The sequence below is a fragment of the Scyliorhinus canicula genome, chromosome 16 (assembly GCF_902713615.1).
Source record: "Scyliorhinus canicula chromosome 16, sScyCan1.1, whole genome shotgun sequence".
NCBI lineage: Eukaryota > Metazoa > Chordata > Chondrichthyes > Carcharhiniformes > Scyliorhinidae > Scyliorhinus > Scyliorhinus canicula.
The window spans coordinates 94284508-94311096 of record NC_052161.1 but is presented as its reverse complement, the minus strand read 5'-3'; the positions used below and the strand labels follow the sequence as shown (position 1 = coordinate 94311096).

Below are 26589 nucleotides of genomic sequence, written 5' to 3'. Positions count from 1 at the left end.
TTCCAGGACATCCTCTCCATCCAGCACTGTACAATTCGTCTGACAAAGATCCCTGTCAGACTCCTTTACTTCCCTATTTTTCCTGATTACCTTGTATCCAGGAATATTCAATACCCATTCTCGCCATTTATTCAGACTGATCACCGGCATCACCACAACTATGTTGTGTCAAAATTGCAGGAGAGTGAACTTAGGCTATTTGGAATATGCAAATTCACAAGTACGCTTTGCAAACTTACAACACACACCCCAAGTTGTAGATCTTAACTATTTGCAAAGTGCAATCGCTGCTCTGACTCGGGAAAGTGGTTGCCAATTTTCACAGAGCAAGGCTCAAGAATAACAATCAATTCATCCATTTTAGGTGATGGTCGAGGGATAGATGTTGGCCAGGATGCAAGAAGTGTGCACCCTTGTATAAATAGTTTTATGTCCACTTGCAAAAGGTTAAAGAAAAGCCGATGTGGGGAACAGAAATATTACCTATGTTTTGAGATTTCCCGCAAAGATGGTGAAAACTTGAATTTATGCTGTGGAGCAGCGGTTGTTTTGATCCAACATATCTGAAAATACTTGGTACTAACACTGAGTAATAAAAGCATAAGGAAGAGTTGCATTCCTCTCGCAATACTTGTATAAAGAAATAAATAGCAATTTCTCTTACTAGAGCCTCCCTTTATTTCTCTTTTACTAGATTCTCTCAGCAAGTATTTGGTGAAACAAATTCTGATTGAATTTAATTTTACTAGAGGACTCCTCCAGGAGTCCAATTATTAACATTCTTCCCTTTATATTCTGCACACACCATATCATATTGTTCAATTCCATTGTTAAAAGTGTTGCTAAGAGAGTAGAATTTGTTTTGTTTGTTAAACCAGGCAACTGCAAAACCCGATGGTTTGACAGAGATGACCCATCAGGCCATGGTGACTTTGAAAATCTCATAAATCTTCGGAAAGAAAATCCGGGTCAGATCTGCAATACCCCGACTGTCTGTGAAGTGGAGACAACATCAGGGATTTCAAACACAAACTCTGGAGACAACATCACTGAGTAAATAATGACGTGATTTTATACTGTGACTTTATTGCAAAGAGTATGTATTATTTTAGTGATTACATTATTCCCCCTCATATTCCATATTAAACAGGTGCAGCATTTCTACTGGATTTGCTTGTGTGAATAAAGACCAAACTGATGGGAGCTGTGAAGATTACAAAATACGATTTGGTTGCCCTGAATCCTTTTGTAAGTGTTCAACATTTGTAAAAGATTATTTAGCGCACTTTCCACTTTTGAAATAATGGCTTGATGCACTATCAATTACAACGAGACGAGACTAGAGAGTAATCGAGGTTTTATTAAGCAGAGATGTGTGGCCTCCTGCAGCTGCTACCAGAATTGGAGCAGCTCAGTGTGCACACACATTTATACTCTGACTACTGGGCGGAGCCAGCAGGCAGGGACTTCCTCCCCCTCCATCGTACCTGTAGTACAGGAACCTTACCTTATTACCTCTAATAATCATTGTTACAACTATTATACAATCAGTGGTGACTACCACATTCACCCCCTGTTAAAAAAGAGTCCAGCGGGGGTGGTGGAAAAATTTACAGCTTGGTGAAAAATTAAAGTTTACAGTTTGGTGAAAATTTATAAATTCAGCCGGTCGGGTGCCTTGATCCTCCGTTGTGAGCGCCTCGGTCCCGGTGGTGATGCGGGCGCCGACTTGGTTGCCTGTGACTCCAGGAGCGTGTTGTCCTCGTCTTCATCCCCGGGTGGAACCAGTGGGAGGATGGAACGTCCTGGGGCGGGGGCTGTAGTGAGGTGCGGTGGGGGGAGGGTGGGTGGCGATGGGGCAATCGGAGGGAGGGTGGGTGTCGGGTAGTGGGCTGTGGGTGGGGATCCAGCTGGTGCCAGGTCCCTGAGGGAGACTGTATCCTGCCGCCCGTTGGTGTACACCACATAGGCGTACTGCGGGTTTGCATGCAGTAGTTGTACCCTTTTGATCATCGGGTCTGCCTTGTGGATCCGCACGTGTTTGTGGAGGAGGATGGGTCCAGGAGCTGCCAGACATGTTGGGAGCGAAACCCCAGAGGTGGACTTCCGTAGAGGTGTGGATGAAGCTTTCCGTGCTCCCAGAATCAAGAAGGCAGAAGGTCTTGTGCCCATCGACTTTCACCATCGCCAGCTTGTCCATGCTGCCAGTTTCGATCACGAAGCTAGTCCCACTTGCCCTATTGGACAGTAGTGGTATATTGGGCAGCAGTGGGATATTTTACAGTAAAGAGATATTGGACAGTAGTGAGATATTTTACAGCAGTTTGTTATTGGACTGGTGTGGGATATTGGACAGTAGTGAGATATTTTATGGGTAGCATGGTAGCATTGTTGCTTCACAGCGTCAGGGTTCCAAGTTTGATTCCTGGCTTGGGTCACTGTCTGTTCGGAGTCTGCACATTCTCCCCATGTCTGCGTGGGATTCCTCCTGGTGCTCCAGTTTCCTCCCACAAGTCCCAAAAGACGTGCTATTCAGTAATTTGGACATTCTGAATTCTCCCTCAGTGTACCCGAACAGGCGCCAGAATGTGGCGATTAGGGGATTTTCACAGTAACTTCATTGCAGTGTTAATGTAAGCCTACTTGTGACAACAATAAAGATTAATATTAGTGGGTTATTATGCAGGAGTGGAATATTATACAGTGGTAGGATACTGGACAGTAGTGGGATATTGCATCATTGTAGGATAGTGGATTTTAGTGAGATGAAAGAGGGCCACTCACTAGCCTAGGTTGTCCTAAATTGTCATAAGACTTTGGAGCAGAAATAGGTCATTTGGCCCATTGAGTGTGCACCACCATTCAATGGAAAATCTGCTATGACAATCCTCAACTCCACCTTCCCACCTTATCCCCATAATCTTTAATGTCCTCTGATCCTAGATTCTCCCACAAGGAAAACAACCTTTCAGCGTCTACCCTGTCAAGCCCCTGAGAATCCTATGTGCCTCAATAGGTCACCTGTCATTCTTCTAAACCCCAATGAGTACAGTCCAAACCTATTCAGCCTCTCCTCATAAGAAAACCCCTCCATACCTAGGATCAACCGAAGGAATCTTCTCTGGACTGCCTCCAATGCCAGTATATCTTTCCTTAGATAAGGGGACCAAAACTGTTCACAGTATTCCAGGTGTGGTCAAAATAGTGCCTTGTATAATTTTACCAGGACACCCCTATTTATATACGCCATTCCTGTTGAAATATAGGCCAGTATTCCATTTGCCTTCCCAATTACTTCAACTTGTATGCTAGCTTTTTGTGACTTATGCACGAGGACACCAAATTCCCTCTGTGTTGCAGCTTTCACTATTTAAATAAAATTTAGCTCATTTATTATTCCTACCAAAGTGCATAATTTCACATTTTCCAACATTATATTCCATTTGCCAAGTTTTTGCCCATTTATCTAACCCGTCTATATCCCTTTGTAGAATGTGCATCATCCTCACCACTCGCCTTCCCTCTATTTTTGGGTCATCCTCAAACTTGGAAATCGTACATTCACTTCCCTCATCCATATCATTAATATATATTGTAAATAATTGTGGCTCTAGCACTGATCTGTATGGAATTTCACTTGTCATAAGTTGCATCCTGAAAATGCCCATCTTATCCCAATTCTGCCTTCTATTAGTTGGCCAATCTTCTATCCACACTGATATACTACCTCCAACACCATGGGAACTAGCCTTACTAAGTAGCCTTTTGAGCGGTACCTTATTGAACACTTTTTGGAAATCAAAGTATATTGCTTATATAAGGCTGGCACGGTGGCTCGCTTTACTGCCTCACAGCGCCAGGGATCTGGGTTAGCCTTGGATCACTGTCTGTGTGGACTTTGCAGTTTCTCCCCATACCTGCATGGGTTTCTTCTGGGTGTTCCGCTTTCCTCCCACAGTCCAAACATGTGACAGTTAGGTGGATTGCCCATGCTAAATTGCCCCTTAGTGTCCAAAAAGATGTGTAGGTTAGATCAAGAGGTTAATGAGATAGGGAAGAGGAGTGAGCTTGGGTGAAGTACAGACTCAGTGCAGACTCAATGTGCCAAATGGCATCCTTCTGCACTGTAGAGAGTCTATGATTCCATCTACTGGTTCCCCTTTATCTTTCAAGCTTGTTACTACTTCAATGAATTCTAATAAATTTGTCAGACATGATTTCCCCTTCATGAAGCCATGCATGATTTATATTATACATTTCTAAATGTTATGCTTTGCATCTTTTATAATGGACTCTAGCATTTTCCCAATGACAGAAGTTAAACCAACTGGCCTATGTTCCCTGGTTTTTGACTTCTTCCCTTTTTGAATAAAGGTGTTACATTGGAGTTTTTCCAATCCTCTTGGACTTTTCTGGAATTTAAGGATTGTTGGAAGTTTCCTACGAATGCATCCACTATCTTTCTGGCTCCTTCAATAACCAGGGATACAATCCATCTGGTCCGGGGACTTTTCAGCCTTTATCCCCATTAGTTTCCCTCGTACTTTTTCTCTAGTGATAGTTATTGTATGTATTTCCTTCCAGCCACCGCTCCCCATTCTTCCCCTTGATTATTTAATTTTGGAAAGTTATTAGTGTTTCCCACCATGAAGATTGACGCAAACTATTTGTTTAACTCCTCTGCCATTTCCCAGTCCCTATTATTATTTTCCCCAGTCTCATTCTCTAAGGGGTCTATTTTCTTTTTGGCCTGTCTCTTTCTTTTTAAAGAAGCTCTTGTTGTCCATTGTTCTTGTCAGTTTACCCTCAGTTTATTTTCTCTGTTTATTTTGGTCATCTTTTGTGGGTTTTAATAACTTTGCCAATCCTCTGGCTTACCGCTAATCTTTGCCATATTGCATGTTTTTTCTTTCAGTTTAGTACAATCCTTAGCTTCCTTGGTTTAGCCTGGTTGATTTGTCACCTTCCTAGAATGCTTCTTCCTCACAGGGATATATCTTTGTTGTAAGTCATAAACTATTTTCATAAATATCTGCCATTACTGATCAACCATCTTTTCTGCTATATGTCTTTCCCAATTCACACATGGGGAGTCGATGGCATAGTGTGGTACTGTCACTGGATTAGTAAGCCAGAGACCCAGAGTACTCCGGGGTCCCAAGTTCAAATCCCGCCACTGTAGATGGTGAAATTTGAATTCAATCAAAATCTGGAATTAAAAAGTCTAGCGATGACCATGAAACCATTGTCAATTGTCGTAAAAAGCCACCTGGTTCACTAATATCCTTTAGGGAAGGAAATCTGCCATCCTTGCCTCGTCTGGCCCATATGTGACTCCAGACCCACAGCAATGTGGTTGATTCTTAACTGCCCCTCAAGGGCAATTAGAGATGGGCAACAAATGCTGGCACAGCCTGCGACACCTACGTTCCATGAATGAATGAATTTTTAAAAACTCCAGCTAACTCTCCCCTCATTCCTTTAAAATTACCCTTATTTAAATTAAGCACAATTGTTTTACTCAAGTTTCTTACTCTCAAACTGAATGCTTAATTCTACCATGTTATGGCCATTGCTTCCTAGGGGATCGTTTACCCTGAGATTGTTTACTAAATCTGTTTCATTACACATTACCAGATCCAAAATAGTCTGATCCCTGGTTGGATCCACAACATATTGTTCAGGGGTGGTGGTGATGCAGGCACTAGTCAATGGACTAGTGCAGTCACTAAACTAGAGACTCAGCGTAATGCTCTGAGGACCTGGATTCAAATCCCGCCATGGCAGATGGCAAAATTTTAATGTGATTTAAATGTGGAAGTCTAATGATGACCTTGAAACCATTGCCGATTGGCATAAAATCCCATCTGAGTCACTGATGTATTTTACAGAAGGAACTTTGCCGACGTCACCTGATATGACCAACATGCAATCCCAGACCCACAGCAATGCGATTCTGAATCTTAAATGCCCTCCAACATGGCCTAGCTCTGTTCAAGGGCAATTGGGGATGGGGAAACAAATTCTGGCCCAGCTTGCGCGCCTACATCCCATGATCGAATGCAACAAAATTTCAGCCATTTGGAACCTGTAAAGTACTTATTTTGTGCATTAAATATATGCTTTACAAACTCACTGTTCAATCCCTATGCTTTCGTTTTAGGTCCATTTTAATAATGCTGCACTGTCTTTCCATTTATAAATAATTTTCCATCCAATGTATTATTTCCTACATTTATTTTGTAAAAGCACTTATCGTAATCAATATTTTGCGTTGCTCTGGAGAACATGGCAGCTAAACTTTGAACATCCTCATTTCGACTTTCATCTCAGAAACTGGGGCGGGATTCTCCGACCCCCCCCCGCCGTGTCTGAGAATCGCCGGGGGCCGGCGTCAATCCCTCCCCCGCCATGTCCCGAATTCTCTGCCACCGGAGATTTGGCAGGGGCGGGAATCGTGCCACGCCGGTCGGCACCCCCCCCCCCCCCCCCCCCACCGGCGATTCTACGGCACGCGATGGGCCAAAGTCCCGCCGCTGTCAAGCCTCTCCCGCCGGCGGGAATCAAAACACCTACCTGACCGGCGGGATTGGCGGTGCGGGCGGACACCGTGGTCCTGACCCCGGTGGGGCACCTGGCCCGCGATCGGGACCACCGATCGGCGGACGGGCCTGTGCCATGGGGGCACTCTTTTTCTTCCGCCTTCACCATGGTCTTCACGCCACTCCATCACGCCAGGACTCCCCCACCCCAACGGGTAGGGGAGAATCCCGGCCCTGATCTTCTCCCATTGTTGTTGAAAGGAATGCTAACTGAAATGTGGTTGAACTGAGATCTAACAACTGAAAATCCACAGTAAAAATGTTAATTGTTTGCTCCTCACATTCACTGTGCAAAGTGGATGAATTGGAAAGAATGAACAAAAGCAAAATAAAATTTATACAGTGCCTTTTCAACCTTGAGGGTTCCATAACTGATTTACAGACATTACGTATTCTTATGGAGTAGTCAGCTAAAATAGTAAACACAGCAGCTTAATTGCGCATAGCAAGGTCCCATAAACGACCATGAAATAAGTTACTTGATGAATGGGTAGCATGGTAGCACAGTGGTTAGCTGTTTCTTCACAGCACCAGGGACCCGGGTTCGATTCACGGCTTGGGTCACTGCCTGTGCGGAGTCTGCACGTTCTCCCGTGTCTGCGTGAGTTTCTTCTGGGCACTCCAATTACCTCCCACAAGTCTCGAAAGACACGCTGTTAGGTGAATTGGGCATTCTAAATTCTCCCTCGGTGTACCCGAATAGCGCCGGAGTGTGGCACAGTAACTTCATTGCAGTGTTAATGTAAGCCTATTTGTGACACAAACAAATATTATTATTATTATGTGTGTTACGTGGTTACTGAGTGATGACCATTGGTGCTCTGAGATCTTTTGTACCCACATAAAAGGCATTTAATAAAAAAGCCAAGAGGAGGGAACAGTGTTGGATTTTCTGTAACCCAGCACTGTGGCATGCTTCGCAGCGGTGAGGACGGCCCAACATTGGCTTGTAACAAGGATCTTCTGGTCCTGCTGCTGTCAAAGGATTTCCTGTTGTTTGTATCTCCCACTGCTGCAAGGGAACCTGTTTGCTGTCAGCAGCACTGCAAGATCCCACTGGCAGGAATGGTCAGATAATTCCAGCCGGTGTGGTAAATATGCTGGTCCACCTGCCGCTTGAATCATCATGGGCGGGGTGGGTCGAAATATTTGGCAGACCATGTAAAGGTCTGTTGACTTCGGGCGAGAATGTGTGCTCTCAAGGTGGGCATGACCAGAAAATCCCACCCGTTGTAAAGATAAATTTCCGACTGACTTAAGTGAATAAATCAAATTTGTGCGACAGAAGGGCAGCACAGTGGTTAGCACTGCTACATCACAGAACCAAGGACCCGGGTTCAATTCTGGCTTTGGGGAACTGTCTGTGTGGAGTTTGCACATTCTCCCTGTGTCTGCATGGGTTTCCTCCGGGTGCCCCGGTTTCCTCCCACAGACCAAGGATATGAAGGTTGGGTACGGTTATGGGGCAGAATGTGGGAAATGGGCCTGAGTGGTGTGCTCTTTCAGAGGGTCGGTGCAAACTCGATGGGATGAATGACCTCCTTCGACATTATAATGATTCTCTCAACAGAGCTTCTTTGATTATCATTTAACCTGAGTGCAGATACCTAAGAATGCCTGATATTAACACTGCTAAAAGTGATAAAATAGTTAACACTCTTCTCACAATTTGCATACAATGAAGTAAGTGCTCATTTCTGGTACTACAGGCTTCCCCATCCCACTTTCATTCAGTTCTCTCAATAATCATTTTAAAAATTCTGTCTAATTATTAAACCTTTACCTTTTCTATTCCTCAACCACCACCTCGTAGCTTTTAAAAATGCTTTCAGAGTGTTGCTAATAAAGTATTTGGTTTTTACTCCTTAAATTAGGCAGCTGCAAAACCCAATGGTTTGACCGAGATGATCCATCCGGAAAAGGCGATTATGAAGATCTTGTGAATCTCCGGAAAGAGTATCCCGGTCAAATATGCAGTAACCCGACTGCCTGTGAAGCAGAGACAACATCAGAAATTCCAGTTGCGACCTCTGGAGACAACGTTTCTGAGTAAATAATGATTTTGTCCATCTTATTTTGACATTGTCTTTTCTTTTTAGCAATTACATTCACATGCCCTCTTGTTATCTATTCAACAGTTGCAGTGTTTCCACTGGATTTGCTTGTGTGAATGCAGAACAGGAAGGTGGGAGCTGTGAAGATTACAAAATACGATTTACCTGTCCTGAATCTTTTTGTAAGTACTGAACTTATGTAAAAGTTGATTCTTTTAACATTTCACTTTTGTGGCTCTACATTAATTGTTGTTTTTTGCTATTTGTTTTAAATAAGCAAGATGTGATTTTCCTATCTGCACAGAACTCAATTGTGTTCGTACAGTTGCAAACATTGAGAACCTCTGAAACTAAGTTACACTGCAACAGTGACCTACAATATCAAAAGGCATTAGGACCCTTCCAACCACAAGTGTTACTGAAAGAAACGCAAAGTGGAGGCTGAACATTTCTCTTATTATCTTTGGCCAGACTCCTCAGTTGTTGCTGAAATCTGGTTAGGGACCAATATTATTTTGGCCGCAATTCCCCCAAAACATTCTAAGTGTGTTTCTGGCGGGAAACGGGTTAAACACTTAAGAGTTTTATGGAGGGAGGTATGTTTTGCGCCGGAAATAAAGGACGGGTCCTAAACACGCCCGTAGGTCTGGAGGGGCTGGATTCTCTGCCCCGCCTCGCCACATTTCTGCCTCAACCTGCCAGCAGGATTCTCAATTATACTGGCCGGTCAATGGGGTTTCCCATTGTGGGACAGCCCCACGCCATCAGAAAACACCCAGGCGCCGGTAAAACGGAGCATCCCGCTGGCAGAGAATCCCGCCCAGGTTCCTCAGAGAGCCCGAGTTCAGAATAACGGTCCGACCAAAACTTCTGAAGACTGTTGGGACTCCCGACCTTCATGTTCCAAGGTACTTTTGGGTTTTATAACACTCTTCAGAAATGAAACAAGACTCCCTCAGTATATCAAGAGATTGAACAAATTTTACCAAGTAATACTGTTAAATGTAGGTCGGTAATTTCGTTTTTAGCTTGATCTCCACTCAAAGAAACAATTTGGGAATGTCATTATCTGCTTAGATCTTAGTTTCAAGATTTGGGGCTGGATTATCCAACCCCTGCCTCCGTTAGTGGAGTTCCCAATGCGGCAGATAATCCAACGAGGACTACCGGCGGTGGGTGATTGAGAACCCTGCCCATAGTCTACCAAATGGAGAATTCCAAACTTTTTTTTTCCTTTCTTCATGGAACTGTTAAAGTTTGCCTTAAAATGGACCCATCATGAGATCTTTATAAATGATAATTTAGGTAAGGCTAGAATTAGTTACTCATCCCTAAATGGCCTTGAGCAGGTGATGGGGTGAACAGTCTTCTTGAACCACTGCAGTCCCTGTGTTGTAGGTACACCCCCAGAGCTGCTCAGAAGGGAGTTCCAGGATTTTGACCCAGCAATGGAACAGTGGCAATATTGTTCTAAGTCAGGATGCTGTGTGGCTTGGAGTGGAACTTGAAGGTGGTGTTCCCATGCATCTGCTGCCCTTATCTTTATTGGTGATGGATGCTATAAGTTTGGAAGATGTTGTCAAAGGAAGCATAATGAAATGTTGTAGTGCATTTTGTAGAGGGTGCACTCGTGAATGTTTCATGGGGTGAATGGGTGCACCAAAAGGTCTGCTTTCTCCTGACCATGGTGGGCATCTTGAGTGTTATCAATGCTGCATAGACTGCTTCAGGATTTCAAGTGTTGTTAAACGTCGTGCAATTATCAGCTGCATCCCCACTTCTGACATTATGATGAAGGGACGGTCACTGGTGATGATTACTGACAATGATTGAGCCTTGGACACTATTCTGAGGAACTCCTGCAGTGCTGTCAAGGAATAATTGGCCTCCAGCAACATTAACTATTTTCCGTTGTGCTAGGTATGGCTCCAGCCAGCAGAGCGTTTTCCTCCTAATTTACATTGTCTACAATTTTGTTAGGGTTCTTTGATGTCATATGTTGCCTTGATGTTAATCCAGCTATTCACACCTCACTTCTTGAGTTGTTATTTTGTCCATGTTTGGACCAAGTCTAATACAGTTAGGAGCCAAGTGGCCCTGGCGGAACCCAAACTGAGCATCGGTGAGAAGGTCATTATTGAGCAAATATTGCTTGATTACACTGTCAGCAGTATTTTACATCACTTTGCTGATGATTGTCATCTGCTGGGGCAGTAATTGGCCAGATTGGATTTTTCCTGCTTTATATGGTCAGGACACACCCATACAATTTTCCATATTGTTGGGTTGTGATGTAGCTGTACTTGGTGAGGGACACAGCTAGTTCTGGGGCATAGGTCTTCAGTACTACTGCCGGAATGTTGTCAGCGTCCATACACATTGAGGTATCTAGTACTTTCTGCTGTTTTTTGAGATCATGTGGAGTGAATCGAATTAGCTGAAGACTGGCATCTGTGATTTGGGAAGAAGAGACCGAGATGGTTCATCTACTCAACCCATCAAGCTGAAGATGGTTTGCAGTACAGTTTGCAATTCTGGTTGCAGATTACAATAGGGATATAGAGGCGCTGGAAAGGCTGCATTTAAGATTTACAAGGATGATAACCCGGAAATGTGTGGGTATACATATCAGGAAAGGATTGACAGGCTGCATCTCTTCTCTCTTGGAAAAGATAGCTTGAAGAGTGACCTAAGTCTTCGAAATGAAGACAAGTTTTAGTGGAGAATATTTCTATTGTGGGGAAGAGCTAGTTACCAAGAAATCCAATGGGGAATTCAGAAGAAACATCACAACCCAAAGAGCAATGAAAATATAAAACCTTTACCAGTGAATGATTGAATAGTATAGATACCATACTAAGAGGAAACTATATCGACAGTTGAGGGAGGAGGGAATAGAGAGTTACAATAGTAAATTTAGATTAGAAAAGATGGGAGAAAGTTCAAATAGAGCATTAACAACAGCATGGACTGTTTGGGTCAAATGGATTTGTCTATGCTGTATATCCAATATAATCGTATGTAATCAAAAAAAGAACAATACATCACAGGACCAGGCTCGTCGGCCCTCCAAGCCTGTACCGGTCATGATACCACCTTTGGCCAACATCCTCAGCACCTCCTCATGCCATATCCCTCTATACCCATCCTATCCATGTATTTGTCGAGATGCCTTTTGAACAGCATTAATACATCTGCTTCCACAACCTCCCCTGGCAGCGTGTTCCAGGCCCTCACCACCCTCTGTGTAAAAAAACCTGCCTTGCACACATTCTCTAAACTTTACCCCATGGACCTTAAACCTATGCCCCTAGTGACTGACCACTCCACCCTGGGAAAGAGTGCAGTCCCATCCACTCTATCCATGGCCCTCATAATCTTGAGGATCTCTACCAGGTCGCCCTGAACCTCCGTCGTTCTAATGAAAATAGTCTGAATCTATTCAGCCTTTCCACATAGCCAACACCCTAAAGAACAGCAGAGGGCAGCAGAGTAGAGCTTCTGATTGGCTGTTCCGGGGAGATTTGCATACGTGCAGTGCGGTCAGCATAAGTTGAAGGTGTACCTGCGCAAGTGACCTGAGGAGTTCGAGGGAAGGCAAGCATCCGGCAGAGGGCAGCAGAGCAGAGCTTCTGATTGGCTGTTCCGGGGAGATTTGCATACGTGCAGTGCGGTCAGCGTAAGTTGAAGGTGTACCTGCGCAAGTGACCCGAGGGGTTCGAGGGAAGGCAAGCATCCAGCAGAGGGCAGCAGAGCAGAGCTTCTGATTGGCTGTTCCGGGGTGATTTGCATACGTGCAGTGCGGTCAGCGTAAGTTGAAGGTGTACCTGCGCAAGTGACCCGAGGAGTTCGAGGGAAGGCAAGCATCCAGCAGAGGGCAGCAGAGCAGAGCTTCTGATTGGCTGATCTGGGGAGATTTGCATACATGCAGTGCGGTCAGCTTTTCAGTAGTTGGGAAGATAGTTCAGTGGGAATGGAGGCTAGGGCAGTTGAATGTTCCTCCTGCAGAATGTGGGAGGAAAGGGTCACCTTGAGTGTCCCTGCTGACTACATCTGCGGGAAGTGCACCCAACTCCAGCTCCTCGAGAACCGTGTTAGGGAGCTGGATGAACTTCGGATCATTTGGGAGGCGGAGGGGGTTATTGAGAGGAGTTATAGGGAGGTAGTCACACCTCAGGTAAAAGAAGAAGGTAGATGGGTTACCGTCAGGGGAGGGAGGGGGAACCGGCAGGCAGTGCAGGGATCCCCTGTGGTCGTCCCCCTCTATAACAAGTAAACCATTTTGGATACTGTTGCGGGGGACGACTTACCAGGGGTAAGCAATGGGGCACTGGTCTCTGGCACAGAGTCTGTCCCTGTTTCTCAGAAGGGAAGGGTGAAGAGGAACTTGTCATTGGGGACTCCATAGTTAGAGGAACAGACAGGAGGTTCTGTGGGAACGAAAGAGAATCACGGTTGGTGTGTTGCCTCTATGGTGCCAGGGTTCGTGATGTCTCTGATCGTGTTTTTGGGATCCTTAAGGAGGAGGGGGAGCAGGCCCAAGTCGTGGTCCACATAGGTACCAACGACATAGGTAGGGAGATGGGGATTTGAGACAGAAATTCAGGGATCTAGGTTGGAAGCTGAGAGCTAGAACAAACAGAGTTGTTATCTCTGGGTTGTTACCCGTGCCACGTGCTAGCGAAGTGAGAAATAAGGAGAGAGAGGAGTTGAACACGTGGCTACAGGGATGGTGCAGGAGAGAGGGTTTTGGTTTCCTGGATAATTGGGGCTCATTCTGGGGTAGGTGGGACCTCTACAAACAGGATGGTCTTCACCTGAACCAGAGGGGTACCAATATCCTGGGGGGGGAGATTTGCAAGTGCTCTTCGGGGGGGGGGGGGGGGGGGGTTTAAACTAATTCAGCAGGGGGATGGGAACCTAAATTGTAGTCCCAGTGTACAGGACGTTGAGAGTAGTGAGGTCAGGGATAGGGTTAAAAGTTCGAAAGAGGGCACCGGCAAGCAAGACGCTGGTTTGAAGTGTGTCTACTTCAACGGCAAGAGCATCCGGAATAAGGTGGGTGAGCTTGCAGCATGGGTTGGTACCTGGGATCTCAATGTTGTGGCAATTTCGGAGACATGGGTAGAGCAGGGACAGGAATGGTTGTTGCAGGTTCCAGGATTTAGATGTTTCTGTAAGAACAGAAAAGATGGTAAAAGAGGGGAGGGGGGGGGGGGTGTGGCATTGTTAATCAAGGAAAGTATTACGGCGGTAGAAAGGACGTTTGAGGACTCGTCTACTGAGGTAGTATGGGCCGAGGTTAGGAACAGGAGAGCAGAGGACACCCTGTTGGCAGTTGTCTATAGACCTCCGAATAGTTCCAGAGATGTAGAGGAAAGGATTGCAAAGATGATTCTCGACAGGAGCGAGAGTAACAGGGTAGTTGTTATGGGGGACTTTAACTTTCCAAATATTGACTGGAAATACTATAGTTCGAGTACTATAGATGGGTCAGTTTTTGTGCAGTGTGTGCAGGAGGGTTTTCTGACACAGTATGTAGACAGGCCAACAAGTGGCGAGGCCACATTGGATTTGGTTCTGGATAATGAACCCGGCCAGGTGTTAAATTTAGATGTAGGTGAGCACTTTGTTGATAGTGATCACAATTCGGTTATGTTTACTTTAGCAATGGGCAGGGATAGGTATATACCGCAAGGCAAGAATTATAGCTGGGGGAAAGGTAATTATGATGCTATTCGGCAAGATTTAGGATGTATAGGATGGGGAAGGAAACTGCAGGGGATGGGTACAATCGAAATGTGGAGCTTTTTCAAGGAACAGATACTGCATGTCCTTGATAAGTATGTACCTGTCAGGCAGGGAGGAAGTTGTCGAGCAAGGGAACCGTGGTTTACTAAGGAAGTTGAAGCACTTGTCAAGAGGAAGAAGAAGGTTTATGTTAGGATGAGACATGAAGGCTCAGTTAGGGCACTTGAGAGTTACAAGTTAGCCAGGAAGGACCTAAAGGGAGAGTTAAGAAGAGCGAGGAGAGGACACGAAAAGTCGTTGGCGGATAGGATCAAGGAAAACCCTAAGGCTTTCTATAGGTATATCAGGAACAAAAGAATGACTAGAGTAAGATTAGGGCCAATCAAGGATAGTAGTGGAAGGTTGTGTGTGGAATCAGAGGAGATAGGGGAAGCGTTAAATGGATATTTTTCATCAGTGTTTACACTGGAGAAAGACAATGTTGTCGAAGGGAGTACTCAGGTTCAGTCGACCAGGCTAGATGGAATTGAGGTTCACAAGGAGGAGGTGTTAGCAATTTTGGAAAGTGTAAAAATAGATAAGTCCCTTGGGCCAGATGGGATTTATCCTAGGATTCTCTGGGAAGCCAGGGAGGAGATTGCAGAGCCTTTGTCCTTGATCTTTATGTCGTCTTTGTCGACAGGAATAGTGCCGGAAGACTGGAGGATAGCAAATGTTGTCCCCTTGTTCAAGAAGGGGAGTAGAGACAACCCTGGTAATTATAGACCTGTGAGCCTTACTTCGGTTGTGGGTAAAATGTTGGAAAAGGTTATAAGAGATAGGGTTTATAATCATCTTGAAAAGAACAAGTTGATTAGCAATAGTCAACACGGTTTTGTGAAGGGTAGGTCATGCCTCACAAACCTTATTGAGTTGTTAGAGAAGGTGACCAAACAGGTGGATGAGGGTAAAGCGGTTGATGTGGTGTATATGGATTTCAGTAAGGCGTTTGGTAAGGTTCCCCATGGTAGGCTATCGCAGAAAATAAAAAGTATGGCATTGAAGGTGATTTAGCGGTTTGGATCAGTAATTGGCTAGCTGAAAAAAGACAGAGGGTGGTGGTTGATGGCAAATGTTCATCCTGGAGTTCAGTTACTAGTGGTGTACCGTAAGGATCTGTTTTGGGGCCACTGCTGTTTGTCATTTTTATAAATGACCTGGAAGAGGGTGTAGAAGGATGGGTTAGTAAATTTGCGGTTGACACGAAGGTCGGTGGAGTTGTGGATAGTGCTGAAGGATGTTACAGGAAACAGAGGGACATGGATAAGCTGCAGAGCTGGGCTGAGAGGTGGCAGATGGAGTTTAATGCGGAAAAGTGTGAGGTGGTTCACTTTGGAAGGAGTAACAGGAATGCAGAGTACTGGGCTAATGGCAAGATTCTTGGTAGTGTAGGTGAACAGAGAGATCTCGGCATCCAGGTACATAAATCCCTGAAAGTTGCCACCCAGGTTAATAGGGCTGTTAAGAAGGCATATGGTGTGCTAGCCTTTATAAGCAGGGGGATTGAATTTCGGAACCACAAGGTCATGCTGCAGCTGTACATAACTCTGGTGCGGCCGCACCTGGAGTACTGCGTGCAGTTCTGGTCACCACATTATAGGAAGGATGTGGAAGCTTTGGAAAGGGTTCAGAGGAGATTTACTAGGATGTTGCCTGGTATGGAGGGAAGGTCTTACGAGGAAAGGCTCAGGGAATTGAGGTTGTTTTCGTTAGAGAGGAGAAGGCTGAGAGGTGACTTAATAGAGACATATCAGATAGTCAGAGGGTTAGATAGGGTGGACAGTGAGAGTCTTTTTCCTCGGATGGTGATGACCAACACGAGGGGACATAGCTTTAAATTGAGGGGTGATAGATATAGGACAGATATCAGAGGCAGTTTCATTACTCAGAGAGTAGTAGGGGTGTGGAACGTCCTGCTTGCAACAGTAGTAGACTTGCCAACTTTAAGGGCATTTAAGTGGTCATTGAATAGACATATGGATGAAAATGGAATAGTGTAGGTCAGATAGGATTCAGATGGTTTCACAGGTCGGCGCAACATCGAGGGCCAAAGGGCCCGTACTGCGCTGTAATGTTCTATGTTCTAACAGGCAACATCCTGGTAAACCTCCTCTGCACCCTCTCCAAAGCCTCCACTTCCTTCTGGTAGTGTGGCGACCAGAATTGTGCACAATGTTCCAAGTGCAGCCTTATCAAGGTTCTGTACAACTGTAGCATGACTTGCCAGTTTTTAGACCCATCCAATGAAGGCAAGCATTCCAAATGCTTTCTTGACTACCTTGTCCACTTGTGTTGCCATCTTTCAAAGATCTGTGGACCTGGATGCTCAGATCTCTCTGACTTTCTATATTCTGAAGAGCCTTTTACTGTTGTCATGGGAGTATTTTTATCTTATCACATGGCTTCAGTGATGTCATTTGTATGGGTGGAGCTGGACTGTGGCTCTGTGATTTTTTACTTTCGCTTTGAGTTTTGGACTGGTTTGAACTGCACAGGTTGAAAGAAGTATCATTTTAAAAGCTGTTTCCAGACTGCTTGGTAATTTAAAAGAGATAATTGCTTTCTGTAGGGAGTTTAAATCTGCTGTTTGAAAAGGGGAACAGAGTATCAATAACAAGTCTTATACCAGTGAGAATGCTGTGTGCTGGACCACATCTTTGAAAAGGGATTTCTGGTTTTACTTGGATTTTGTTATTGAATTGGAACCGTTAAGGGGGAATTCATTAAGGGCTATACATAGTTCACTGTAGCTGTGTGCGGTCTTTGTGTTTGTAATTGATAAAAGTTCTTGCTGTGTGCGTTTATCCAAATGTTAACTAAATTCTTAAAGTAAAGCTTGTTTTGTATTATTAAAAGCACCTAAGAAGTCCGTTCAATAACACCTGAAAGGCAGGCTCTTTGTGCTCATCCAGACAAATTCAACGGCTATAGGTCAGGCGAACTCCATAACATACTTTAGACTTGTCCAAACTCTGGCCCATAACACTGTATATTTCCCCTCTATGTTAGACCTACCAAAATGCATTACCTCACATTTGTCAGGATTAAACTCAATTTGCCATTTTTCTGCCCAAGTCTCCAACCTATCTATGTTCTGCTGTATCCTCTGACAATCCTGCACACTACCTGCCGCTCCACCAACCTTGGTGTCATCCATAAACTTACTAATCAGACCAGCGATATTTTCCCCAAATCGTTTATGTATAATACAGAGGCCCCAGCAGTGATCCCCATGGAACACCACTAGTCACAACCTTCCATTCAGGAAAAACACCCTTCTACTGCTACCCTCTGCCTTCTGTGACCGAGCCAGTTCTGTATCCATCTTGCCACTTCATCTCTGATCCTGTGCAATTCACCTTTTGTACCAGTCTGCCATGAGCCATCTTGCGAAAGGCCCTACATGTAAACAACATCCACCTCCCTCCCCTCATTAATCATCTTTGTCACCTCCTCAAAAAGCCCGATCTAGTAAGTGAGGCACAACCTCCCCTTCACAAAACCATGCTGTCTATCGCTAATGAGTCCATTTGTTTCCAAAGGTATAAATCCTGTCCTTGAGAATTCTATCCCCTACTACCGACGTGAGGCTCACCAGCCGAGAGTTTCCTGGATTATCCCCGCTATCTTTCTTAAACAGCGGTACCACATTAGCTATTCTCCAGTCCTTTGGGACCTCACCTGTGGTCAATGAGGATAAAATGAGGATTGTGGACGGCACAATAGTTAGCACTGTTGCTTCACAGCTCCAGGATCCCAGGTACAATTCCTGCTTGGGTCACTGTCTGTGTGGAGTCTGCATGTTCTCCCCGTGTCTGCGTGGGTTTCCTCCGGGTGCTCCGGTTTCCTCCCACAAGTCCCAAAAGACATGCTGTTCAGTAATTTGAAATGAAATGAAAAATGAAAATCGCTTATTGTCACGAGTAGGCTTCAAGGAAGTTACTGTGAAAAGCCCCTAGTCGCTACATTCCGGCGCCTGTCCGGGGAGGCTGGTACGGGAATTGAACCGTGCTGCTGGCCTGCTTTAAAAGCCAGCGATTAGCCCTGTCAGCTAAACCAGCTCCTTTGGACATTCTGAATTCTCCCTCTGTGTATCCGAACAGGTGCCAGAATGTGGCGACTAGGAGCTTTTCACAGTAACTTCATTGCAATGTTAATGTAAGCTTACTTGTGACAATAAAGATTATTATTATTACAAAGTTGTCAGTAAAGGCCCCAGCAATTTCCTCCCTTGCTTCCCTCAATATTCTGGGGTAAATCCCATCAGGCCCAGGAGACTTAGCTACCTCAATGTCTTTTAAAACACCCAATACCTCCTCCTTTTTGATGTCAACATGACCAAGACTATCCACAGATCCTAACCAAGAACCACTTCCACAGTCTTTTTTCTTTGGTGAACACTGATGCAAAGTACTCATTTAGTAGCTCATTTCCTCTGGCTCAACATATAGATTCCCCCCCACTGTCCTTAAGTGGTAATCCGTTCCCTCTTGCTTTTTACACATGAATAAAAAGCTTTGGGATTCACCCTAATCCTACTTGCCAAGGACATTTCATGACCCTTCCTAGCTCACCTAATTTGACGTGTAAGTATCTTCGGGCGCGATTCTCCGGACTCCGGACGGTTCGGAGAATAGCGGGCGTCGGAAATTTTTACGGTGACGCTGTTCCGACGCCCTCCCGCTATTCTCCGAACCCCGCAAAATGTCAGAGTCGCGTTTCCCGACAAACGCCTCCTTCCCGCCCCTGACACGACCAGAATCGCCACTGATAGCCCCCCCGCTATTCACCGGCCCGGATGGGCCGAAGTCCCGACGTCATGGCGCCCTGTTTGGACGTCGTGAAACACACCTGCTTTTTAAATTCGTCAACCAGTCGGCCTGGCTGACGACTGCTTGGAGGAGGTCAGGGCACCACTCTGCGCACCGCTCAGCGCACCGCTCAGCGTACCGCTCGAGTCTGGCCACAACGGGGAAGGCATCCCTGGGAACGGGAGGGGGTCCAGAGCGGAGGCAGTGGGGGAGACGGGGGAGGCAGTGGGGGAGACGGGGGAGGCAGTGGGGGAGACGGAGGGGGCAGTGGGGGGGAGACGGAGGGGGCAGTGGGGGGGAGACGGGGGAGGCAGTGGGGGCGACGGAGGGGGCAGTGGGGGAGACGGAGGGGGCAGTGGGGGGGAGACGGAGGGGGCAGTGGGGGGGAGACGGAGGGTGCAGTGGGGGGGAGACGGGGGAGGCAGTGGGGGGCGACGGAGGGGGGGGGGGTTAGGTAGAGAGTGAGCCGTCCAACCCCGTAACAAAATGTCTGCCAGCATGCCATGGTGTGCCGGTGACGAGGACACGGCCGCTGGTTCCCCTGTGGCTTCCGGCCACAGGCCACTGACGCACCCGTGAGGAGGCCATAGTTTACTGGCCGTTGGATGCAGAAAGTGACCAGGGGTTAGGCTGACCGCGTGTCAGCAGCGCGACCAGGCCACCAGGACACACTGGTATCCCATGGCTGGCGGCTGTCGAGGTGTCGACTAACGTCCGTCTAACATGTCCCGTTTCTCTGCCTCCCACCACCCTTCTGTAGGTTAGCACGATGCATGGGAACAGAACGGCTATGTTCTGCGCAGTGGTTGGGGCCGCTCTACTGGATTTGGAGATGCAGCAGCATCCACACCCACAACCCGCAGTGGCTGCAGGGCCAGCTGCAGCAGCAGAGGGAAGGGCCGAGGAGTTGCCAGTCGTCGAGCAGCATGGGGGGGGGGGGGGAGGAGGAGGAGGAGGAGAGGAAGAGGAAGAGGAGAGAGTGAGGGTGCAGCCACGGCGTCAGAGGCGACGACCAAAGCCGAGGGTGTACCGTGTCCGGGTCTCTTTCCTAACAATGCCGGACATCACCTGCAGGAGAAGACTCCGGCTGAGTAGGCAGACGGTGATACATATCTGCGAACTCCTGTCGCACCTCGCCCCACGTGGAACGGGGGGAAGACACGCGATCCCGGTAGCCATCAAGGTGACGGTCGCTCTGAACTTCTACGCTACCGGCTCCTTCCAGTCTCCGAGCGGGGACGTCTCTGGGATCTCCCAGTCATCGGTGCACAGGTGCATCCGGGATGTGACCGACGCCCTCTATGCCATCGCGGACCGCTACATCACCTTTCCCGAGGACCAAGCAAGTCAAGACTCACGAGCCCGTGGATTTGCCAGTGTGGCCGGGATACCGAGGGTTCAGGGGTCAATCGACTGTGTTCACGTCCCCATGCGCCCGCCTGCTGTGGACAAGGAAGTGTTCACAAACAGGAGGGGGACATACTCCATTAATGTCCAGGTGGTATGCGACCCCCACATGAGGTTCATGAACGTCTGTGCAAGGTTCCCAGGGAGTGTGCATGACTCCTACATACTGGCGCAGTCGTTCATCCCTGCGATGTTTGAGGGACGTACCCCCCGGCTGAGGGGCTGGTTGCTAGGTGACAGGGGTTATCCGCTGAGGTCTTGGCTGATGACGCCTATACGGAGGCCTCAGACCAATGCGGAAACACGATACAACGAGGCCCATGCAGCAACCAGGGGTGTGGTGGAGCGCTGCCTTGGCCTCCTGAAGATGAGATTCAGGTGCCTGGACCGCTCCGGAGGGGCCCTGCAGTACCAGGCCGACAGGGTCGCTCGCATTGTAGTGGTCTGCTGTGCGCTGCACAACATGGCGATGCAGAGGGGAGATGACCTGTTGCAGGAGGCAGAGGGAGAAGCTAGTGGCAGTGGTGCCAGCACAGAGGAGGAGGAGGAGGAGGAGGAGGAGGAGGACGCTGGCGGAGTGGCGGGCGCAGCACGCAGACACGACCCAGGTGCTGGTGATGTCCAGGAGGCGGCACGACGGACCCGGCAAGGACGGCGGGCACGCGACGCCCTGGTGGCAGCACGGTTCACGCATCGCATGTGACGTCCCCGATGAACACCAAACCACCACCTGCATCGCTAGTCATGCAGAGGGTCACCACACAACTGCCACCACCACAACCCCCCCCCCCCCCCCCCCCTCAGTGTACACTGCTCCACTTCGACATGACGCTTATCACTGGGTCCAGACGGTATGGCACAACATTGATGGCTGTGTCAGCGGGTGTGATCAGTGCCATGTGGAATGATGACAGCCCGCTCTGCGAAGAGCTGTGAGCTCAGAATCGTTAGAGAGAGTCTGACCCATGGCAATAGCTGAACCATCCACCTTGGTGGCCGCTGAGTTCGTCACTGACACTCCATCACGTGCCCGCGTGGGCTAGCTGTGGGAGGGGGGTAGGGGCAGGGACTGCACACCCGGCACCGAGGTTTCACCACCCGTCACCCCCAGCGACACTCGGTCACCATCACGATTCCTGTGGCTGTGGAACAATCACACGGTATTACAAGTAAGGTGGAACAGTGCGTTTAATATTAACAATTATTTACAGGTGCCCTAGCCCCTACAACTAAACTGTGCCCTTCACCCGTGCCAACTTACTCAGTGTCTATCTTAGTTGCCTTACGGGCCCTACCACTACGTCTAAGTGAATCCCCAGATGATACAGCAGGAGTGGAGGAGGATTGCTGCGAATCGCCCCCCTCGACTCGTTTCTCCTTGGCTATGCGTTTCCTGGGGCGACCCGGCCTTGATGGACCAGGCTGCTCTGCGGGCGTCTCGGGTGACATTGTGCCACCCTGCTCTGCCTGCTGCCCACCCGATGCACCAGGGATGGGACGGGGGGAGGCCGAGAATTCCGGGACGTCCCGTGATGGAGTTAATGGGACGGGCTCCGAAACCTCCTCCTCCCTCGGGGAGCCCGGTGGCCCCCGGGCCTCACTTTGGGACAGAGGTGCGAGCGGGGAGGTTCCCCGTCGCACCACCGACACCTGGCGCTGCCAGTCCTGGAGGCCTGCAACGGTATCCACCAGGATCCGAAGGTTTGCAGAGACGGAGTCCAGGGAGTTAGACATTCCCGCCAGGGACTGTGCGATCTCAACCTGTGTGTGCACGACGCCATCCAGCACATGTGTCAGGCGGTTGATGGTCTCCGCGACCGACTGCTGCGACTGTGCTATCGACTGCTGGGACTGTGCCATGGCCCGCAGGGCGCCGGCAATGTCGGTTTGGCTCTGGCACATTGCTGCCTGTGAGAGGGCAACCCTGTCCAGGGCCGAGGATGACGCGTGCACATTAACCCCAACGTCTTGCATAACCTGACCCATTGCCTCCACCGCGGATGCCACCCGTGCGGTGTCGGACTGGGTCTCTGCCATGAGCGGCACCACTCCCTGCTCCTGGACGCGGTTCGACTCCTCTAACAGCGTCTGCAGAGCCAGGAAGGCTGCCCTCCTCCCGCCATTGTTTCCCTGGGTTTCCTGAGGCATCGGCTGTGCGGGTGGGTTGAGAAACTCCAGGAACTCTGAAAACGTCTGGGAGCCAGCTGCATCCTGGGCCTGGTCTGGCCTCCGCGAGTCCGGGCCCTCTGTTGCTCCGACCTCCACCTGCTGTACCTGCTCAGCTGTGATGTGCCAACCAGACTGTGCCCCAGGAGACTCATCACTAAATAGGCCCGCCGGGGTGTGTGTCTCTGGGATGATGGATGTGGTGGGAGAAAGCAGTGCCGCAAGCCCGACGCTCTCAATGCTTAGGGCCTCGTCCATGGTGTGGGGCTGCTCAGCGACAGGAGGGTTGTCCCTGGCCATTTCTGGTGGTGGTGGTGGACTTCGAACCCTCTGTGCGTCCTGGTCCGCAGATTGGGTTGGGGCGGATAGGGCTGCCCGCTGATCGGGCACCCTCTGTTGTGAGGCCCCGGGTGAGGTGGCGGCAGATTCCTGTCTCCGTCTGGAGGCAGACGGCCCTGGTCGTTCGGCATCACGTCCTAGGGAAGAGAATGAGACGGGTTATTTCGATTTGCTCGGCAGGCCGCTGGACGGTCCCAGTGGGCAGGGTGTGTGAAGGGACAGAGGATGGGGGAGGTGTCCCAGTGGGCAGGGTTTGTGAAGGGACAGAGGATGGGGGAGGTGTCCCAGTGGGCAGGGTTTGTGAAGGGACAGAGGATGGGGGAGGTGTCCCAGTGGGCAGGGTTTGTGAAGGGACAGAGGATGGGGGAGGGGTGAGTGTTTGTCAGGGAGGGTTGTCTCACTTGCTGCAGTTCCGCCAACCTCGCATTGCGCGATATCGCGGGTGGCAGACCCCCCAACAAGGTCCAGTGCCCTCTGTTCAAAGGTGCTGAGGGGGTGCATGTTGGGCGAACCCCCTCCAGTCTTGTGCCGCTCACGGTGGTTATGAGCGGCCTTGGCCTGTTGGGGGAGGGAACATAGGTAGATCATTACAAAACGGTAGGTATCAGCAGTCCGTTCAGATACTGGCACAGTTTGGGGGGGGCAAGTTGTCATCAGACGATTGCATCTCTCCTCGGGGCCAGAGCGCTGGGTCTGTGACAACTTTGTGAACCACCCTCAAATAACTCTGCCCCAATCCCTCTCCCCCCCCCCCCCCCCCCCCCCCCCCGGGCAGTTAAGGGGGAGGGATGGTTGTGACTAGGGGGCACCCTCATGGCACTTACCCTGGCAGACCTGGTGAGGTCGTGTAGCTTCTTCCTACATTGCTCTGCTGAGCGAGGGGTCTGCCCCACAGCACTGACGGCAGCAGCCACGTCACGCCAGGCCTGGCGTACCGTGCTGGCAGGTTGGCGATGCCCTCTCCGCGGGCAGATGATGCCCCTCCTCTGCTCCACGGCATCGAGCAGCGCCTCGACGTCTGCATCTACAAAGCGAGGAGCAGCTCTCCTCGGCTCCGACATCCTGCCCGACAGATTCTGTGGTCGCCCGCGCCTTTTTACGGCGTCGGGCGGCGTCACATGGGCGGGTTCGTGTCGTCATCGCGTTCCGTCGTCATCACGCACGTAATTGACGCGGCCGCGCTACTAGCCCATTTCCAGGAAGTGAATCCGTCGGGAAATGAAGCCTTCGCGACCGTCGTAAAACGGTCCCGATTTTTACGACGGTTTTGCGACTTTCCGCGGGTGCGGAGAATTTCGCCCTTCGTACTTTCTTTATACTCCTCAAAGGTTTTGACTGTCCCCACCCTTCTAAACCATACAAAAGCCTCATTTTTCTTTTTAATGAGGTTCACAAAATCCCTTGTTATCCAAGGCTCCCTAGATTTCCCATACTTAACCTTCGTTCTCTAAGGTCAGTGACTTTCCTGAATCCTAATCAATGTTGCTTGAAAGACTCCCACATGTCCGATGTTGATTTACCCTCCAACAGCCACACCCAATCCCAATTCTTCAATTCCTGTCTCACGTTATCTTAAGTTGCCTTTCCCCAGTTTAGCACCTTAACGCGAGGGTCACCCTCATCCCGATCCAAAAGTACCCTAAAACATACAGAATTGTGGTCGCTGCTCCCAAAATGTTCCCCGACTGAAACCTCAACCACCTGTCAAGGCTCATTCCCCAACACCAGGTCCAGTACTGCCCCTTCCCTGATTGAACTATCTACATATTGGATCAAGATGCCTTCCTGGATACACCTTACAAACTCTGGCCCATCCAAGTCCCGAGCACGAAGTGATTCCCAGTCAATACAGGGGAAGTTAAAATTCCCTACCACAATAACCCTCTTACTTTTGCACCTATTCAAAACCTCTCTTTCTAGCTTCTCCTCTATATCCCGCTGGCAGTTGGGGGGCCTGTACATAAACCCCCAACATGTGATTGCTCCCTTCCTTTTTCTGAGCTCTATCCAGATTGCCTCATTGTATGAGCCCTCAAAGGTGTCTTCTCGCAGCATGGCTGTAATATTTTCCTGAATCAGTAATGCTACTCCCCCACCCCTTTTACATCCCTCTCAACCTGTCCTGAAGCATCTCTATGTTCCAATGTTCAGCTGCCAATCCTGCCCTTCCTTTAACCACATTTCTATGATAGCCACAACATCATAATTCCAAGTACTAATTGGTGCTCTATGTTCATCTGCCTTACCTGCTATGCTTCAGGCATTGAAACAAATACACTTCAGATGACTGCGTTTGAGAAGACGGGGCGATGTCGTTGTTCTCTTACTTTTGTTCTCTATTTCCCCTTCAGTTATTACACCACCTAAGCTAACACTCTGGTTCCCACCCCCTTACCATACTAGTTTTAATCTTCCCGAGTGACTCTAGCAAATCTCCCAGATAGGATATTAGTAAGCGTATGTAATGGTTGCAAATCTTTCAGCCTTGTCTTTTGCACTGACAAACAAGGTTCCACAATCATTGAGATGTTTGTGGAACTTTCTCCTCTGGATATGTTTAATTGCCACCATCATTCATGAATAGATTTGGCAGAACTGTGGCATTGTAACCTGATTGTTGGCTGTGGTTACTCAATTATATACTGCTTACGCTATTTGGTACGCATGTAGCCCCATTTTGAGCTTCACCAGGTTGGTATCGTATTTTTAAGTATGCTTGGTGCGGCTCCTGGCATGGTCCACTGCGCTCCTCATGGAACCAGAGTTGATTGCTTATCTTGACGGCAATGGTAGAGGAATAAGCAGAGCCATGAGGTTAGATTCTAGTTACAAAATTTTGCTGCTGCTCATGGCTCACAGCACCTCATGGTGCCCATTTTGACTTGCTAGTTCTCTGTTGGATATATCCCACTTAGCAAGTGGCTCTTCTTTGTAATCTTTCAACAATTGTAAAAATCACTAGTAACATGATTAGAAATATTTGCCTCATCCATAATTGCCTTTGAAAGGCTGATGGTGGACCATCTGGCACTACTGCAGTCCATGTGGTGTAGGTATAGCCACAGTGCTGTCTGGAAGGCAGTTCCACATTTTTGACCGATTAACAGTGAAGAAACAGTGATATATTTCCAAATCAATTTGGCTTGGAGAGTATTTTGTAGATGGTGATGTTCCATGTGTCTGCTGCCCTCGTCATGTTAGGTGTAGAGGTTGCGGGATTGGGCAATGCTACAGTGCTACTTTAAAAAAAATTTAAAAAAAAATTTAATGCACCCAATTAATTTTTTCCAATTAAAGGGCAATTTAGTGTGGCCAATCCACCTACCCTGCACACCTTTGGGTTGTGGGGGCAAACCTATGCAAACATGGGGAGAATATGCAAACTTCACACGGACAGTGACCCAGAGCCGTGATCGAACC

The 26589-nt window shown here is 48.3% G+C and overlaps 1 protein-coding gene across 3 annotated transcripts in view; it reads left to right on the top strand.

The window, feature by feature from the left end:
* The window catches only part of si:dkey-205h13.2, a 367663-nt gene that overhangs the window by 90924 nt on the left and 250150 nt on the right, over nt 1–26589 (top strand). For all 3 annotated transcript variants that reach the window (XM_038773572.1, XM_038773573.1, XM_038773571.1), the window contains exons 9-12: nt 879–1053; nt 1151–1248; nt 8477–8651; nt 8741–8838. In XM_038773572.1, the coding sequence (XP_038629500.1) occupies nt 879–1053; nt 1151–1248; nt 8477–8651; nt 8741–8838 (546 nt within the window). The remainder of the gene's footprint in view (nt 1–878; nt 1054–1150; nt 1249–8476; nt 8652–8740; nt 8839–26589) is intronic.